Source organism: Geotrypetes seraphini, chromosome 5 (assembly GCF_902459505.1).
Source record: "Geotrypetes seraphini chromosome 5, aGeoSer1.1, whole genome shotgun sequence".
In the NCBI taxonomy this organism is placed as follows: Eukaryota; Metazoa; Chordata; class Amphibia; order Gymnophiona; family Dermophiidae; genus Geotrypetes; species Geotrypetes seraphini.
The window spans coordinates 145,661,935-145,680,870 of NC_047088.1; the positions used below are offsets into that span (position 1 = coordinate 145,661,935).

The window sequence follows — 18,936 nt, forward strand, 5'->3', positions numbered from 1 at the left end:
GAGCTCAGAACAGTTTACATGCATTTATTCAGGTACTCAAGCAGTTCTCCCTGTCTGTCCCGGCGGGCTCACAATCTATCTAATGTACCTGGGGCAATGGGGGGATTAAGTGACTTCCCAGGGTTACAAGGAGCAGCGTGGGTTTGAACCCACAACCTCAAGGTGCGGAGGCTGTAGCTTTAACCACTGCACCACACTCTCCCTAGAAGTCCCTGTAATAGGGATACCCCAATCAATATCCAGCATGTTAAAAATCATCTTTTAGTAAGACTTTCCCTTTTTTTAGATATATTCTGAATGTCTACTATTAAATCTCTTTCTAATTCTTCCATCTGTGAAGGAGGCCTGTATATCATACCATTCCCTCTTTCCAAATTGATCCACAGTGCCTCTTCCTTGCCCTGCAGATCCTGCAATTGTGTGGCTTTAATATGATCTTTAACATATAATGCTACTTACCCTCCTTTTATTCCTACCCTGTCTTTCCTGAACAGATTATAGTCCGGTATAACTATATCCCAATCATTGTTCTCCATGAACCATGTCTCTGTGGTCGCCACTATATCCAACTCCTCTTCTTCCATTACAGCTTCTAGATCCAGAATCTTGTTTCCCATACTTTGAGCATTAGTATATACTGCTTTCCAGACATTTCCCCTTTTCCCATCTGTGTAGAGGTATTCAGTGATTTACTTACCTGAGGGCTTATACTCACCCGGGAGCTTTGATCACCCTGCCCCATCACTTCTAGTTTAAAGCCCTCCTCAGTAGATTAGACAACCTGGTGGTGAAGACACTTTTTCCCTTCTTTGATAGATGCACACCATCCCTGCTCAGTAGCCCTTGGAAAATCATCCCATGGTTCAGGAAGCCAAAATGCTCTTGATGACACCATCCTCATAGCCATGCACTCATCTCCAGGATGCAAGCTTCTCTGCCCTGGCCTTTACCCTCGACAGGGAGGATGGATGAGAATGCTATTTGCACACCTGACTGCTTCACCTTTTCTTGCAGAGCCATAAAGTCACTTTGACATATTTGCAGGGGTACCTAGTATCGTTAGTGCCAATGTAGATGAGCAGCATCGGATAGTAGTCATCAGACTTGATGAGTCTTGGCAAGCTCTCCGTAACATCTTGGATTTTGGCACCAGGCAGACAGCATACCTCTCGTGAGAAGTCTGGTCTGCAGATCCATCCATTTTTTTGTATGTTTGTGCTTAGTTTTAATACTTCATTGTTGCACAATGTTTTTTGTAATGCTATGTCATTTTATTATTATTTTTAAAAAAATGTATATAATGCTTTTTATATTAGTATGGTTTAATTTTATGTTTTTAACAGTTTTCTGATGGGATTTTAACTTTACAGCTGTTTTTGTTTTCACTATATTTTTGCATAGCAACCACGACATATGGTATGTCCATGTTTCTTTTGTCTCAATGCTATTTTCTTTTTAAACTGTTTTTCATATTTTGGGGGATTTGTTATCTTTAAAGTTTTAATTTTCCTATTAAAACTGCATGATCCCATATAGTTTCGTATTACTTTTGAATAAAATTGAATCTGCATCTTTCTTATCTAGCATACATTTCTTATCTCTCTATCCCCCTTTTTATAAAACCGCAATAGCGGCTTTTAGTGCAGGCAGGCATGCTGAATGCTCTGCTCTTGACACTCATACAGTTCTTATGAGCATTGGGAGCAGTGCAGAGCATTCAATATGCTGTCCTGCTCTAAAATAACGCTATTGCGGTTTTGTAAAAAGGAGGGTATATCTACATATGTGCATGCCATCACACATTTCTTTTATCATTAAGTTGTGTTCATATACATCATTCTTTTGCACTCAAGATTTGGTGCAGTTGTCTCCTTCATTTAATCTGTATTTTGAGACTTTACTCATTTTTATTTTATCTTTGAGGATTCCAGAGGAAGGCACACTGCTGAAACATGGACTGTGTTGGGTTCTTCTTTGATGTTTTATTCCTGTGTTATAACATTACTATTAAAGTTTTCGTGATTTTATTGTGAGCATTTTTTTATGTCCCTCTTGTGGTCATCCGGGTACTTTTAATTTTTATCCACTTTTCTTGTTTGCTTATTTATTTTGTGGATTTTATTTTGTCCCCATTTTTTGAGGCTCATATAGTCTCATCTCTATACTCTACTGCACCACCCAATAGGCTACTCCAGGAGATTCCTTTCTCTTATAAGAATGACCATAATATCTGAAGCTGTTAAACAGGCTGGTATAAACAGTTTTGTTCACATTTTTTTGAGTGTAGGGGTGGGTGGGAGGGGGGTCAGTTACCACTGGGGGAATATGGGGGGGTCATGTCTTCATCCTTCCAGTGTTCATCTGGTCAGCTTTTTGGCACTTATTTGTTGTTAAAATAGGTCTAGCCCCAAACATTCAAATTGTGTCCTGGATGTTTTGTAAAATGTTTAATTATTGCAGAAAAACATCCAAATCATAACCCACCCTAGTCCTGCCCAAACCACGCCTCCAAAACACCCTCTTAACATTTAGATGCACTGCAGAATGGGTTTTGAAAATAGTGAATTGGAAGGGTTTGGCCAGAAAAACGTCTATCTGCCTGCCTGTTTATGACACTTTTTGGACTTTTTTGTTTTTGAAAATGAACCCCCATAACTATCTACCTAATTATTACACTGAAGAAGAAAAGAAATGTGGAACCAGATCCTGGACTTCCAATAGTTTAAAATGGTGAAGTTTATTGGTGTATAAGATAGATAAAATGCATCACAAACAGTCAAACTTATTACAACAATATAATAATAGCACTGCAAAAATGATGACCAGACCCTACACAGGCCGTGTTTCAGCTATTTAAAGCCTTTCTCAGGGGTCCTTGAAATGCAGTAAGAAAGATTTAAAAAACAGTCAGTGCTGTGGGCACGATGTCTCTAAATGTTGGCTGCCATTTGAACAATTTTTATTCCTTCTTCATTTGTTGAGAGTGAACAGGCAAGATTAGCAACCTGGCTGTATCTTGACCACAATCATATCAGCAATATTGATGAGAATGCTTTTAATGGAATACATAGACTAAATGAGTTGATACTCAGTTCTAACAAAATTTCCTATTTTATGAACAATACCTTCAGGAAATTATGTATTTAAAACCATAAGAGTCCATTTCATACCTATCTCTAATACAATTCAGCGGCATTAACTCAGACTTAGTTATATTTAGCCTATATCCAAAAACAGATGCATAATTGTCTATCACATTCAAAACAAATGAAATTGATTCCAGAGACACATAAAGTATGACGTCATCGGTGTATGCAGACAATTTAACCTCCATGGTTTCATGGACAAATCCTTTAATAGAGTAATTTGCACAGATAGCAGACAACATCGGCTCCAGTGCCAAGTTAAATAATAATGACGCGAGTGGACATCCCTGACGAGATCCTCTCGATGGTCTAAAAACATCAGCAAGTTGTCCGTTGATGCAAATTTTGTAGTAGGGGCATAATATAAGACTTTAATCATTTGTCTAAATTGCATGGGAAAGCCAAATTTAGTGAGAGTTGCAAACAGGAAGGGCCATTACACTCTATCAAAAGTCTTTTCAGCATTTAGCGCTAAAAAGGCAAGTTTATGACTTAGATTGACACACGGATATAATATTAGATAGAGTACACATAGTGTTGGAGGAATGTCGTCCATCCATGAATCCAGTTTGATCCTCAAATTGAGATTTCCCTGCATTGCTAAGCAGACACGTATCCAGTTTCATTCTTTACAATTCTTCTAAATACTGAAAACAGCGGAGGAATATGTAAACGGTAAGAGCAACAGTCTGAGAAGTTCCAATCTTGTTGAAACATCCTGTAATCTTGAGCAAAACACACTGCCATCTGCTACCTTAGGTATTAGGATCTAATTTACCAACTTACAGTATGTTAATATATTAATGCACAATACTGCAATGTATGCATTTAGCTGGTAAATAGGGCTCAATTGTAACACTGAGGTTTGTGTTAAACAACATACATTTGTAGTCTTTAATACATTAGCACACTTAAGTAAATCAGGCTGTAAGCCCCTCAATTTGTTTCCCTCCAATAGCTATTGTACTATGTGAGCTCCTTCATTACTGTATTCTGCTAACAGCTGAACACAGTGTTAGAGAGCTTCTTTTTATTTGACAATCTGGCTGTTTATGCTTTTGAGAGTGTTTCAAGCGCTCTGGCAAAATATTATCGCATATGTTTTATACCGAGAGAACCAAATTTGTCATCCTTTATTGGTGTGTTGTCAGTTAAGTCAAGTCTTGCACCAAAACCAAATGTTCTTAAATTAAAGATGGATCTCCATTTGAGGAGGGGTATGGTTTACTGCATGCAGCACAGTGATCAGAATTTGCAAACAAAGCTATATACAACATAATTATGCTTTTCTAGCTCTTTGATAAATGACACAATCAATACCCCAACAATTGATCAGTAACCAACTTAATTAAAATATGAAGCTTATAAAAACAACCTGTCAAATGCATCCATTAGTGTCCAGGTCAATCAGAAAAAAAAAAAAAACCCTGAATTGTCCACAGGTATTCAGTGAAACAATAATGGAACTTAGAAGGAAGGGTGAATGAGAAGAATAAGTTTGAGACCATTTATCCATCAGAGGCTTCAAGTCTCAAATGAAATTAGAATTGAACCTCAAAACACATCCTTTAAAAATTAACCTCTGCTTAAAACAAATCTGATTTGCCCAAGAACCTACTGGGAATCTTCATAGAGTATTTGTCACAATTGTTTAAATGCCTCATGTATCAGGGGAATGTCAATAAAACATACTTTGACTATAAAAATGGGCTTCTTCAATTTTGCTACTGTGATGTTTAATTGATTTTTAAACGAAGATGGGTTTTCAGGTTTTGTGTGTATTGTTTTCATTAAAATTAAAGGAAACATAATTACTAATTATGGAAATATATTCTTATGATTTATCAGTGATTTTTATTCCTATTCTCTCCATATGAAAAACATGTATACAATCCTTCAATGATCTTCTAGCTAAATCTGCCTCCACATAGAATTTCTTTTGAAACTCAAACACTTGGTTAAGCTCTAAACTAAAAAAATTAATGTACATATAATTATCCACTGTGGACGAATTAATAAATAACACTAGAGGTCCTTTTATCAAGCCGCGCTAGCAGGGTTAGCGCATCTGACATTTCATCACACGCTAACCCCTGCGGCAAGCAAAAAAAAATAACACCTGGTCAATGGAGGTGTTAGCGACTAGCACGGCAGGCGGTTTAACGTGCGGTATTCCGCACGTTAAACCCCTACCGCGCCTTGATAATAGAACCCCTAGATTAAGCTCTAAACTCAAAAAATTAATAAATAAATTGATTCACTTACCAAACCAAATAACATATATTTAAGAAACTTTGCACACATTTACCCACTAAAAACAGAGTCTTTCAATAACCTTCCCCTATTTAAAATAGTAATGTCATTCCACCCTGGATGTATAAACTCAAAGGGCTAAAATTAGGACAGAAATAGAAATAACCTTGCCCCTCCCACCCTTCCCTGGATGTATATGAAAATAAACAAAAATTAAATTATAAACAAAGGACAACTTTAGTGAAGTAACAAAAGATGCCAACAGGCCCCAAACCAGCTTAAATAAATTGTTATGCCCCAACATGTCAGCATTCATTTTCTCATATCTATAGCTGGAGTATAAACTTGCCCACCAGAAAGGAAAATTTAGGCAATCAAAATGTTTCCAATTACAGGTTATCATCTGCATGGCTATCCAGGTCATAATTAGGAAAAGACGGCATTAGTAGTAAATTTTTAATACGTTCTCCAACTAATGTTTTTCCACAAACTTTAGCCAATTTTATTAGCTATAAAAATCTTCACAGCAATACAGGATCAATTTTGTTACCCTGAAGTTCATGAGAAGTATAGTATAGCGTGCATTTATACAATAAATAGGAACTAGTGTATAAAAAAAACAACAAACAAACAAAAAAATGCTATAATGAGCCTTAAAAACTGAATTCTTAGGAGAATGTGATGCTTTATCAGAAGAACTATCTACTATGGTCTCCAAAACTCATAAGATTCGACATCTTTAAATTAATACATCGATTCAATAAAGTGTATGACAACTTTAATCTTAGATCTCATATATATATATTTAATTTTAATGACATACTGTATGATATAGGAGAACAACCAGAAAATCAATAGGTAATGCAGCAAATAACTTTCATGTTTGTATTCAAAGATGAACAAACTCTTTTATACCTCTGCCTCAAATCCCCCCCCCCCCTTTTCTGTTTTGGAGGAAGAGAGAATAGATGCCAAAAAGAAGATTTACACATAGAGGGGCATAATAAAAACAAAACAAAACATCTAATTCCCCTTTTGGCCTAAGGCCCTAAACGCTGAAAGTAGAAGTAGGGAAAATGTTTATTCTAAAAAAAAAAAAAAAAACACACATCCAGACCACCACTATGTCTAAACTTAGAACACATTATAAACCAAAAAATTGCCCAAGTCACAAACGCCCAAAACAAGACATTTTAAGTGAAGAAGGGGCCAGTCTCTTCCGGAGATAGAGATGTTGCCTCGAGGGAGAGTGCTGACGCCTCAGCTTGCGTGCCTCTTTCAGCCAAGGAAAACTCCGACTCACTCGTTTGGGTCCCACGCTGGAGAAAGGCATTCATTGGGCCTGCTGCTGCCAAAGATTTGTCTGGGAACCACCGGAGCTTGGATTTACATTTGACCATCGATAAGGTGAAAAGCAGCACCCAGGGACCTCAGTGGTGTCTTAGCTCCGGCTACCAGCGGCCATCTTAGTTGAGCCACCATGTACCTTTATAAACTACACTCAATGCAGCAGTGACCTCAGGAGTGCAACAATTTGTACCCGCTTCAAAAGTGTATTTTATAATATATGTGTGTATATAGTAATTTTACCCCAGCTCCAAACTATGCTCCTTGGCATGCCTACAAACCGATTACATAAAAGTAATACAATCTTGTTGTGTATACCACAATGTTCTTTACCAGTTACACTCCTTGAAAAATGTGTATCTTTGAGTTACCTCTGTCTGTCTATCCAACCTCCTGAGAATAACCAATTGGATCATGCCACGAATGTTTCCTTCCATAGACATGGATCGCCGAAGGGTCTCCATTGCTTCATGGTTAGACTTTCCAAATAGAGACTCCCCATTCACTGCAATCAGCTGGTCATTTATCCGCAAGCGACCATCCTATATGATGAACAAAATGATAGTTAGGTTACAAGAAGAAATAAGTTAACCAACAGAGAACAGAATTGTATCCTGAGGTAGTGTACATGAGAGGACAACTATGATCTTTTTTATTTATTTCAATCTTTTTAATTAAGCTTTTCAAAACTTTATAATAAACACAATACAAGAGAAGTGTGGCAATAATATAGTAAAGCACTGTACTTATAGCAGGCATACCTGTAATTCAGGAGTACAAACAACATGATATATAAAACAAGAATTAATCAAAGGGTTCCAAATCCTCTGAAACTGAGCCATCCATCCACTAAGCTCAGCTATCACCCTTTCATATTTGAAAACGGTACACACGAGCACGTGTTTCCAATTTAAAAATAATGTTTTACTAGCAATAAAAACTACAATATCCTGTAATTACTCACTCTGGTCAGGTACACTATCAGGAAGGGTAAGGGATCGGAAAACAACCTACTTGAAGGTCAACGGGATGTCCACTGAGATAATGATCCAATTCTGGTGAATACCTCCCTCCAAAACTTATTGAGATTAGGGTAAAAAAGCACATGAGTTCTAGCATAACAATGTTAGTTTTTTTTTATCTTTATTAAATTTTCAAGGCTAATACAAGGTGCATAAAATTATACACACATTAATAATCAGAATCAGCACTTACAATCCATCAGTAACAATACAAAATAAATTACCCTGCTCCTTTCCAGTACATTCAATCAAGGAATAAAACAAAGGAGATACCCCCCACCCTCACCCTCCCACCCTTCCCTGGATGTGTGTATAAATCAAAAGGAAATTAAAGGTAAAAGACAACTCTACCGAAGTAACAAAAGTTAATGGACCCCAAACTAATCTGAATAAATTATACCCAACATGTCAGCGTTCATTTTCTCATACTTATAACACAAACATAAATTCACCCACCAAAAGGTAAAATTAAGCCGATCCCAATTTTTCCAATTGTTGATACATGGCAATCCCAGTCATGATAATGAAAAGCCAGCATTTATACCGATCCAATGGGGGTTTAATATGCAATAGTGTCCTACAGATGACTTCATGATTCCAGTATTTTATTGATATGTCCCCATATTGACTTCCAAAAATTGAATATCAAAGGACAATAGAACAACAGATGATCCAGTGTCCCTATTTCAAGATGACAGTGCCAGCATCTATTAGATTTAGAACTATCTAACTTCTGCAAACGAACTGGGATCCAAAAAGATCTGTGTAACAAAAAAAAACAAAACAGGTTTGTCTCATAGATGCTGACACTGTACATCTCATCCTCCAAGACCAAATCCGTGGCCACTGAGTAGTAGAAATCTGCTGCTTTATCTCAATGTTCCAAATGTCGTTTAGACTAGTTTTTGGTTTCTTATTCAAATATTCAGATATTAATTTATACCACTTTGCTGCCTGATGCCCTAGCATGTTATATTGATTTTTTAAAATTTTGCCAATCAGGTAACCCCTTCTGAATGGCCTGCTTCAACTGCAACCATTTATATGCTTGAGACTTTGTAATACCGAATGATTGTTGCAGTTGTGAAAAATCAAGCATTTACCCATTTGATAACACATCATCTAAGGTACGTATGCCTGTCTGCAACCAATGTTTCCAGAGGATTTTAGACTCACCAATTTGTTGTTGACATGGTTTATTACAAGGCCAACATAAATTAGAGAGAGTAAACGTTCTATTGTTTAAATGGCATCCACAAAGCTTTATGAATAGGAAAGAACAGAATTTGCAAAATGGAAGCCAAGACAACTGGTCTATTTATTTTGGTTCAAAACCAAGACAATTGATCATCGGTCAGAGGGAAGTTTAAGTGACCAAATATTGCAATTAGATTTTGCATGCATGGCCTCATACAATCTAGAGGCAATATAACCAAAATCACGGTTGGGTTATATCTGAGGATATATTCTTAGTTAAGCAAAGCATTTGCCTCTTTGTCCCAAGCTACTCTCAATTGCCTATTCTTTAAAAAAATGGGAAAATGATAGCCCACATGCATCTTGGAGTTAAAGAGAAAGAAAGAAGGTTCCAGTTAAAGGCAATATCCTTGGAATTGAAAAACAGCATGCTTTATCCATAGCTGCCAATAACTACCATCTTTTATATCAGAAGTTCTTACACTACAGCCCACAAAAATGGCAATGAAAAGACATGTACAGCAGTATGGCAGATAGCATCCACCATGGTAAAATTATTTCTTCACTTCTACTTGCAGTACCAGCTACTGAAAGTTTTTTTTTTAATTATTATTTTTTTTTAATTGCAATTAAATCCATCCTTATCTACTGGAAAATATATTATCAATGTAAGAACCTAGGTGAAGATTCTCAAAACTTTAATGCCAACACTAAACTGTTTTCCGATGCTTTAGCCTGCACACATTTTAGCGGTGGATTATCAAACTGGATTATCCCTGTCTTTAGCTACATTTCTAGCATTCTCCGACACTGACATGCAAATGGGCTCTTCAACATTGAAATGAACACTCCGGTGGATTCTAAAAAAATTCCAATCAATTTTCTAAAAGTGGCGTTGGCTTCTGGCACCCAAAATAAGCGACTGGTCCAGGGATGCTGGTTCAGTGACCACACTGTTTTAAACCCTGGCATGGCAGTGTCAGAGACTTGTTAGAAAACTGACGGCGACAATCCCCACCCAGCAACAGGAGATAAAACCACTGTGTGCCCGACCCCCCTCCCCGCAGTGGGAGAGATGCCCACTCTCTCCTGCTGCCAAGTGAAACCAACGCCACTGCCACCCCGACAGCAGGACAGATGCCCGTGCATGTGCCTGACATCATCACATGACATCCGCGCATGCGCAGATTTCCTCCCTGCCTGATGTGATTTGAGGAGGCTTTTCAAAACCCGGACAAAGTGTCGGGTTTTGAAAAGCCATCCAGACTCCTGGACAGGTCCGGGGAAATCCGGACATCTGGTAACCTTAGGTAGGAGAGATATGGGAAAGGGATGACTGGGGTCTGGAAAGTCTGAGTGTGGGATGAGAGAGGTAGCAGGCAGAGGACCAGGGCAGTTTAGGTGAGGGTTTAGACAGGAACATAGACAGACAGGTAAATACATCACTTAGCAATCCTCCATTAGTTCAGGCAAACACTCAATTATTTTCTGTTTTGTATGTTATCATTTAATTCTGATTTTACATGTTATTTATTATGTTTTTGAGAAGCTATCTACTTTTCATTATGACAATGTTTTTGGTGGTGTAGCGCAAACAGTACAAACTTAACTGCGGGGATTCCCTCCCTAAACCCTCCTGAGAGCACTTTAAAATTAAGTTTAAGTCTGGCGCGCTGATGTCCTGCACGCGATTGTTTGCTTGGTATTATCAGCGCTCGATTGTCCTGCGCGTTTTTGACTATGAATCTATATATGTACACCAGACACACACTGTTATGATATTTCTGCATGTTTTATGAATAACTTATGTAAATTTCTGTAAACTTATGTAAATTTCTGTTTAATTAGTTCTTAATCAGATTTATCATTTTAATTGATATTGTATTTTTTATTAGACATTTTGTCCCGGATTCTGTAAACAGCGGCCCAATTGTAGGCAGGGGTAGGTGTCCTACCACTGTCTAACCAGCATCTCACAATGGGCCGCCTCATTCCAACGGAGGCGGGCCTGCCAACCGGTTGGAGGGAAGACTCAGCCAGCCATCTTTAAAGATTAGAGGGGGGGTCTGAGGAGGGGGGTTAGGAGGGGTTTGGGGGGGGGAAGTTGGTGGGTTTAATTCAGGGGGTGGGGGTTTTCCAGGAAGGAGGGATTGGGCATCCCTCCAGCTGTGTTCGTTCGGGGGGGGGGGGAGGACTGGTGGCCGCAGCCACTGCTGCTAAAAAATATTGTGATAAGCTTAGCAGCCGCGTCTACAACATGATTCTCTATCGGCATCTGTAACATGGACGTCGGTTAGAGAATCGGATTCACTTTAGCAGGCTTTAGGCCTGATTCTATATAGGACGCCCATTGGTTTCTGAGACTAGGCGTCCTATATAGAATCCAGACCTTTGTATGTTTATTGTTTGTTCACAATTGTTTTTAATTGTATATTAGCATCTCCCACAGATGCAGCCTAGGGCAAATCATGGCCACATCAGGTTTTTGTTTAATAAATCATACACTTCTCAATTCATTTAATCTGTTTAGTGTCTTCTACCCTTAAGTCTGAAAGTTTAACAATAGTGACTAAGACATGCAAGTAACAATAGAAAAAAACAAATGCATGAGATTTAATTTTTACTTTAAAAGTTAACAGTTTGTTCTAACTTTTCTTATCAAAGAGAAATATGCCTTTTAAAAACTTTCCCCCTCTTTTACAAAACTTCGATAGCAGTTTCTAGTGCGGGGAACCAAGCTACTCCTGACGCTCATAGGAACTCAATGAGCGTTGGGAGCAGCGTGAGCCACTCAGCACGGATCCCCACGCTAGAAACTGCTATCACAGTTTCATAAAAGGAGGCATTTGTAAGTAAAGAATATTGAATTGAGAACACCACCATAATAATACCCTGAAAATAAATTCCAGACTTCTTAGCTTAAATGGAGCCTTCATTTAATTATTAAAATAAATACTGTTTTGATCTAATCCCCAGCTGGGACCATCCTTAGCATTCTACAATTCATGGAGACCTGGGCACAATTTGGGGATTTTGAATAGACAACTGGATCCATCATATAAACTAGAATAATTAAACTCTAGGGAAATATACCACCTGCAATTTTTCTCTAAATACCCTCTGTCATCTTACACTTTAAAAAGCTTTTATGGCATGTAAAAAAAAAAAACAACAAAACAAAACCCAGAACATTCCTACCAACTGGTTAGCCATAAGGCATTGCAATGGCAGCCAAAAATGCTTAGGGAAAACATAAGAGGAAAGTTGTGCCCCCACAAATGGAAGAAGGATCATGTGTAAAAGTACATCACAGAAATACTTCAGTAATGCCCAGTTTCAGAGGCAAACAGGTCTGTTTACTGCAGTTCCAAACCATGTACATGTTTTTTTAAAATAAAGTGTATGCATATATACCTGATAAATATTGACTGTGGATACATTAAACATCATTTTTGCAGTTGACCGGGTCTTGCTGCGTCTAGGTAGGTGGAATCTACATTCCAATCATCATGCTGTGGCTTTCTTCAGGATGTGCTGTGATTTATGCAGTTTGTCTTTATATAAAGAGGGATCTCAAACCTGATTGGCTGGTGCTTGAGGTGACTGAAGTAGGAGAGTTCATTGGTCACAAATTTGAATTTTGGCAGGAGAGTCCAGGACAGGGCTAGTGTAGCACTGAAGAAGAGTCAAAACACGTTGGTGGGGAGCAGTGCAACTACACAGCTGAATGAAAGCTAAGCATTTCAACCATCATGCTGTGGCTTTCTTCAGAATGTGTTGTGATTTGTGCAGTTTGTCTTTATATAAAGAGGGATCTCAAACCTGATTGGCTGGTGCTTGAGGTGACTGAAGTAAGAGAGTCCATTGGTCACAAATTTGAATTTTTGCAGGAGAGTCCAGGACAGGGCTAGTGCAACTACACAGCTGAATGAAAACTAAGTTTATCAATGAAAGTCGTGGACTGACAAGTTAAAAATGATAAGTTAAAAAACAATAATGAATTTGAAACTATGAAGAGATTGGGAGACATAATGAATTAGAGAAAAAAAAGAAATTAAAGATGAAATATATTATATAAGTATGGAACAGATAAGAAATATTATTTATTAATATTTAATATAAAATAGAGTTGCAATAGTCTCGCTATACACAGGGTGAAATCAGTGAGGAGTGCTGCTATGCTGATAGAAGATCTTCAGAGTAGAGTTCTGAGAATTCCCCAGTGTTTAAATATTCTTGACTAGTTCTTTGCAAACTTGATTTTATATGGCAAGAGAGTCTTATTGGAGAAGGATCTTAGGCATGCCATAGACTAGCAAAAGAACAAACAATTCAATTCTGGGAGAACTCAAACCGGCTATGTCACTCAAAGCCCATATGATGAGGTTATGTCTTATTTTGGTCACACCATCAAAAGAGAGAGATCACTGGAGGAGGACATCATATTTGGGAAGATCGAAGGAACAGGCGAAGAGGGTGACCAGCAATCAGATGGCTAGACACTCTGGAAACAACCATGGAAATGATGCAGGATAACCTTTCAAGATTAGCACAAAACCAATTTCTTTTTAGATCTGAAATTCATCAAGTTGCTAGGACTCGAGCATGAGTCGATGGCACCTAAGAACAACTGGTTTAGATACCTAATTTTCAAAGAGAAAGTATGCCTCTAATGGGACAGAGCTGGAGAAGGCACTGGTGAACCTTAAAAGATGGCCACCTAATAGCAACTCTAATCCTGATTCATTTGCAAAGTTTTTGCTTCTGTCATTCAAGTTTTTGATAATTTTTATGGGCATATCTTGCTTGTTGGCTCTGGAGTTTTGAATTACACAGCAAAAGAGACACAGTGTGAGATAAAGTACATTAATGAAGCATAACTGCCTTGGTTGAAACACTGATGTTTCTTTAGGCAGCTACCAGTGAAGAAGAAGCAAGTGGACAGAAGTTTTCCTGTGATGTTGCTTAACAAACCATGAAGCTGACAGTTCCAACAGGAGGTGAGCAATTATGATTTTTTTAAATACTGCTGCTGTCTGATTGTATTTTCTGCAGTAAAATAGCAAATGGTGGCTGATTCAGGCTTTCTTGCGGCACTCAGGCTGTTCTTTGTGGTGGTGGAAAGCAAAAGTAAAATGTGATGGCATGCTTAAGATTTCTTTTGCAACAATAAATATTGCAAGGTTGTACAGACATTCTCATTTTCATCATTCACCCTAAAATCATCATCTGACATACAGCTTATAAATCTGCTGGGATATAAGAGGGGTGTTGAAAAGTTCTCAGCCCAACCAACTTCCTAAATTCTGAGTGTTATTTTGCCACTGTAGATGAAAAAAAAGTTTTCTTTTATTTTGCAAACTGCCAATTTGCAGAACAGTAATGCTATGTTTTGACATTGTTTTAGCTCATTGATGGAGCAATGTCAACAAAAAGTGTGGAATTTTTATATGTGGAACTCTGAGCCGTTATGAAGTTCCTATTTCTGCAGAAGAAAACTCTAAAGGAAATTCATAAATGTATGATGCAAACTCTGAGGCCTGGATTCTGTAAATTACGTCCCAATTGTAGGCAGCTGTAGGCGTCCTACAGCTGTCTAACGAACCTAGGCAGCCCTACCTGTCTCCCTAGTAAAGCAGGAGACGCTTACAATGTAGGCCACATTGTAAGTAGATGTGGTCGCTATACTTAATTGTGGCAAGGGATCTCCCTGCCGCGATTAGTATAGCGGCCGCGGCTAGGGCTGCCAGTCTCCCCTCCCCCACCCCTAAACGAAAGACTCCCACCTGCACCCGACGATCGCCTGCAGGAAGGTGCTGAACCCTTCCTGCTGGTAGACCCTCCTACCCCCTGACAATCACGGCAGGAGGGTGCCCAACCCCTCCTGCTGAAAGACCCTCAACCCCCAACGATCGCTGGCAGGAAGGTGTTCAACCCTTCCTGCCGGTAGACCTCACCCCCTGAAGATCACCTGCAGGAGGGTCCCCAACCCCTCCTGCCAGACCCCCAATGAACCCCCCCCCCCCACAAAATGTCCCAACCCCTCTCCCCAGACCCCCCAAAGAAAAAAAAAAACGAGCTTACCAGCGAGTTGGACAGACAGACAGGTCCTTATACCGTCCAGCCAGCAGGCCTGCCTCCGTCCAAATAAGGCAGACTCACCCCTCCCGTGCCTAACCCACAGGAGCTTAGGGTCTGATTGGCCCAGGCGCATAAGGCCCCTCCCGGTGATCATCGTGGATGGGTGGGGGGTCTTTAGTTCATTTAGGGCAGGGGTGGGCAACTCCGGTCCTCAAGGGCCGGAATCCTGTCAGGTTTTCAGGATTTTCCCAATGAATATGCATTGAAAGCAGTGCATGGAAATGTATCTCATGCATATTCATTGGGAAATCCTGAAAACCCGACTGGATTCCGGCCCTCGAGGACCAGAGATGCCCACCCCTGGTTTAGGGGGTGGGGTAGAGGAGATTGGCGGCCTATCTGTGGCCGCTCTATTAATTGTGGCAGGGAGATCCCTTACCGCGATTAAGTATAGCGGTCGAGTCTAAAGTAACCTGCTTCTGTAACCGGCATCTGTAACATAGACATCAGTTACAGAATCAGGTTTAGTATGGGCGGGTGTAGGCCCGATTCTATATAGGATGCCCGTTCTGGGCGTCTTATACAGAATCCAGTCCTGAGTGTCAAATGCCCATCATAATTTGATTAAATTCTTTACATAAAATTTCAAAGCGTTGTACATTAAAATGTAAATCAAAAACCATACAAAATAACTTGGGTGGGGGGGGAAGGTTAAAACAAAAAAGATAGAAGGAGAAAAATTACAATTAAAATAAAGGGAAAGAATTGGGAAATATTTAAAATTTTGTTTTTTAAAAAAGTGAAAATAAATTAATAAGGCATGGGATAAATCAATCGTAGGCATCTTTAAAAAGAAAGCATTTAAAGCAACTCTTAAATTTAGCCAAACTTTGTTCTGCTCTTAAGTATATGGGAAGTGTGTTCCAAATCGAAGGTGTCGTTACCGAAAAAATGTATGCACGACAAGTGCCAATTATTTTTAGTGAAGGAACATTAAGGGCCTTTTTTACGAAACCGTTTAGCACAGGCCACTGCAGTAACGGCCCCAAAGCCCATAGAGATTTAAAAGGCTTCGGGGCTGTTGCCACACGGCTTTGTAAAACAGGCCCTAAGAATGTGTTCAGATATGGAACTTAAAGTTCTGGGGGGTCATATCAGATAAGAATTTTGTCTATAAATGCTGGAGCATTGGTCTGCCGGGTCTTAAAAGTAAGAAGGGCAATTTTATAAATAATCTGATGATGAATGGGCAACCAGTGAACATTCTTCAGCAAAGGAGTGGCATGATCAAATTTTTTTGAATTTGTGATAATTTTTATTGATGTATTTTGTATAGGTGACGTCTGATATCCTTTTGGTATAATCCTTTATATAGTGAATTGCAGTAGTCGATTTTGGATATTATAAGAGAATGAATTAGAATATTGAGGGAATTAGAGTCACTTAATCCCCCAGTGTTTCAGGTATATTAGATAGATTGTAAGACCACTGGAACAGATAGGGAAAAATGTTTGAGTACCTGAATAAATTCATGCAAACCGTTCTGAGCTCCCCTGGAAGAACAGTATAGAAAACTAAAATAATAAATAAATAAATTGGGTGTATAATCTATGAGCAGCTGGATATGCAGAAGCTTTTAACCAAGTGGATGCCCAAACGTTTGAATGCTAATGAGAAACAACTTTGAGTTTGCAGCATTTTCAGCAAGATGGTTCCAAATTTTTCGAACAACTAGTTACAGTGGATGAAACACGGCTACACCATTATGGTCCTGAGACAAAACAACAGTCCATGCAATGGCAGCACGCAGGTTCTCCAAGGCCAAGGAAATTCAAGACCCAAAAGTCAGCAGGAAAGGTCATGGCCAGTATGTCTTGGGATCAGGACAGTGTTGTAATGACTATCTTCCAAGAGACCAAACAGTTAATGCAGAATACTATTGTAACTTGCTGTGCTGATTAAAGGAGGCACTGAACGCAAAAGGAGAGGGAAGCTGCAGAAAGGAGTTCTCTTTTTGCAAGACAATGCATCTGCTCACAAGGTTGGCAAAATGATGGATGTTTTAATGCAGTTGGTGTTTCAGTGCATGGACTATCCATTCTACTCACCAGATCTTCAGATGTGGGCGTTGTCCATTCAAATGAAATTGAATGCTACTAAAACTAAATTGCTTTGGATCGGGCCTAGATTGGAAAAAATCTCACACTGAAAACAGGAATTTTGCTACATAGATTTCTCTTCCAGAATCCTGGGTATTATCCAGGACTCAACACTCACATTTCATGAACAGATAAACTCTTTAGCAAAAAAGTGCTTCTTTTAGTTTGCGTATGTTGAGAAAAGTTAGATCGTTATTCCATCAAGAATATTATTCAATTATTCATTATTCCATTGTGCTTGCCCAGCTGGACTATTGTAATTCTGTTTATATGGGCATCAATCAGGGTAGTCTAAAACGACTACAATTAATACAAAACATGGCAGCTAAACTCATTTTCGGGGAAAAAAAGTATGATCATGTTTCTCCTCTGTTGAGAAAACTTCATTGGCTCCCAGTTTGTTTTAGGATCCAGTTCAAACAAGCTTGTGTTATTTTTAAGCTTCTCTATGGAATATTTGATCCTTTAGTCCCCTTATATTGGAATACTTCTAGATCTTGCCACTCGAGGATTACACAGAAATATAAACTATTGTTCCCCTCCTCTAAAGGAATCAAATCAGTTGGAAAGCTTAGCCAATCCTTTGCTTTCAAACTGGTAGAAACTTGGAACAGACTTCCTGATTCTGTTAGATTGATAGGTGAGCTACTAACAATTTTGCAAAGTCCTAAAAACTCTGCTGTTTACACAATATCTAAATGACTTAACTACTGAACTAACTAATTGATAGCACTTTAACATTCCCTTTTTCATATTCTCATTTTAATGTATTCTGGTCTTTAATTATTTGTGAACCAAGTCGAGCTCTGTTACGAGATGATCCGGTATATAAACCGAAGAATAGATTAGACCAGATCTTGCTCCATCTGACTATTTTCTGTTTCCAAACCTTAAAAGAGTTTGAAAGGATGACAATTTTTGAGTGATTTGGAGGTGATTGAAGCAGTGGAGAACTATTTTAGTGAATAGACATCAGAGTATTTCTTGGAGTGAATATGTGGAATAATTTATAAGCTCCATGGCTCCACATCATTCCCGTCTTCATTGGACTGAGAACTTTTCAGCACCCCTCATAAGAACATGAGAATAGCCTTACTGGGTCAGACCAATGGTCCAAGCCCAGTAGCCTGTTCTCACAGTGGCCAATCCAGGACACTAGTACCTGGCCAAAACCCAAGGAGTAGCAATATTCCATGCTACCAATTTAGGGCAAGCAGTGGCTTCCCCCATGTCTTTCTCAATAAGAGACTATGGACTTTTCTTCCAGGAACTTGTCCAAATCTTTCTTAAAACCAGCTATGATATCCGCTCTTCCCACAACCTCTGGCAATGCATTCAAGAGCTTAACTATTCTCTGAGTGAAAAAAAATCCTCCTATTGGTTTTTAAAGTATTTCCCTGTAACTTCATCGAGTGTCCACTAGTCTTTCTAATTTTTGACGGAGTGAAAAATTGATCCACTTGTACCTGTTCTACTCCACTCAGGATTTTGTAGACTTCAATCATATCTCCCCTCAGCCATCTCTTTTCCAAGCTGAAGAGCCCTAACCATTTTAGTCTTTCTTCATACGAGAGGAGTTCCATCCCCATCCTTACTTGTTTGCTCTTCTTTGAACCTTTTCTAGCACCTTTCTTGAGACAAGGAGACCAGAATTAAACACAATACTCCAGATGAGGTCGCATCATGGAGCAATACAGGGGCATTATAACATTCTTAGTCTTGTTAATCATC

General features: G+C 38.9%; 1 protein-coding gene across 4 annotated transcripts in view; it reads right to left on the bottom strand.

The window, feature by feature from the left end:
- The window catches only part of PARD3B (par-3 family cell polarity regulator beta), a 1,834,390-nt gene that overhangs the window by 917,937 nt on the left and 897,517 nt on the right, over window positions 1-18,936 (bottom strand). For all 4 annotated transcript variants that reach the window (XM_033945029.1, XM_033945028.1, XM_033945030.1 and 1 more), the window contains one exon: window positions 7,118-7,288. In XM_033945029.1, coding sequence (XP_033800920.1) covers window positions 7,118-7,288 — 171 coding nt within the window. The remainder of the gene's footprint in view (window positions 1-7,117; window positions 7,289-18,936) is intronic.